The sequence below is a fragment of the Eurypyga helias genome, unplaced genomic scaffold, assembly GCF_000690775.1.
Source record: "Eurypyga helias isolate BGI_N326 unplaced genomic scaffold, ASM69077v1 scaffold45178, whole genome shotgun sequence".
Classification (NCBI taxonomy): Eukaryota; Metazoa; Chordata; class Aves; order Eurypygiformes; family Eurypygidae; genus Eurypyga; species Eurypyga helias.
In genome coordinates this window covers 285-1,193 of record NW_010267118.1, presented here as the reverse complement: position 1 = coordinate 1,193, position 909 = coordinate 285, and the positions used below count along the sequence as shown (strand labels likewise).

At 62.3% G+C, this 909-nt stretch overlaps 1 protein-coding gene across 1 annotated transcript in view; it reads left to right on the top strand.

Annotated features, from left to right (window-relative positions):
* Window positions 1-16: 16 nt before the first annotated feature.
* CXCR5 (chemokine (C-X-C motif) receptor 5) overlaps window positions 17-909 on the top strand; it is a gene marked incomplete at its 5' end in the record, with an annotated part of 1,080 nt that continues 187 nt past the window's right edge. The window contains one exon of the mRNA XM_010157301.1: window positions 17-909. This exon is cut by the window's right edge and continues 187 nt beyond it. Coding sequence (XP_010155603.1) covers window positions 17-909 — 893 coding nt within the window.

Genomic DNA, 909 nt, shown 5'->3' with positions numbered 1-909 from the left:
ACCAGAGTCTCTCCGTTCCCAGAGCCAGGTGGAGGTGAGCGGCTACTACGAAGCCGACAACACCACCCCTTCTTTGGACGGCTACTTCTGCTTCAACCCAGCCTCCTCCATGGTCGGCAACCAGAAGGACCCCTTCAGAAGGGTCTTCATGCCCCTCATCTACCTGCTGATGTTCGTGGTGGGCACCGTGGGCAACACCCTGGTCCTGGTCATTTTGGAGAGGTTCAAGCGGTCTCGCACGACCACGGAAAACTTCCTCTTCCACCTCACCCTGGCCAACCTGGCGCTGCTGCTCACCTTCCCCTTCAGCGTGGTGGAGAGCCTGGCCGGGTGGGTGTTCGGGAAGTTCCTCTGCAAGATCCTCAGCGCCGTGCACAAGATCAATTTCTACTGCAGCAGCCTGCTGCTGGCGTGCATCGCCGTCGACCGGTACCTGGCCATCGTCTACGCCGTCCACACCTACCGCAAGCGCAGAGCCCGCTCCGTCCACCTCACCTGCGCGGCCGTCTGGCTCTGCTCGCTGCTCCTGACCCTGCCCGACCTCGTCTTCATGGAGGTCTGGACAGACGGGACAGACGACCCCAACCGCAGCATCTGCTACTTCCCAGAGGTTGGCATCCACGGCAACAACGTCTGGCTGGCCACGCGCTTCCTCTACCACACCGTGGGCTTCTTTGTGCCGCTGCTGGTCATGTGCTACTGCTACGTGGCCATCGTCCGGGCCCTGTGCCAGTCCCCGCGCCTGCAGAGGCAGAAAGCTGTCCGCGTGGCCATCCTGGTCACGGGCGTCTTCCTGCTCTGCTGGAGCCCGTACCACGTCGTCATCTTCCTCAACACCCTCACCAAGCTGGAAACCTTCACCAAGAGCTGCCTCCTGGAAGACCGGCTGGGCACGGCCATCATGGTGAC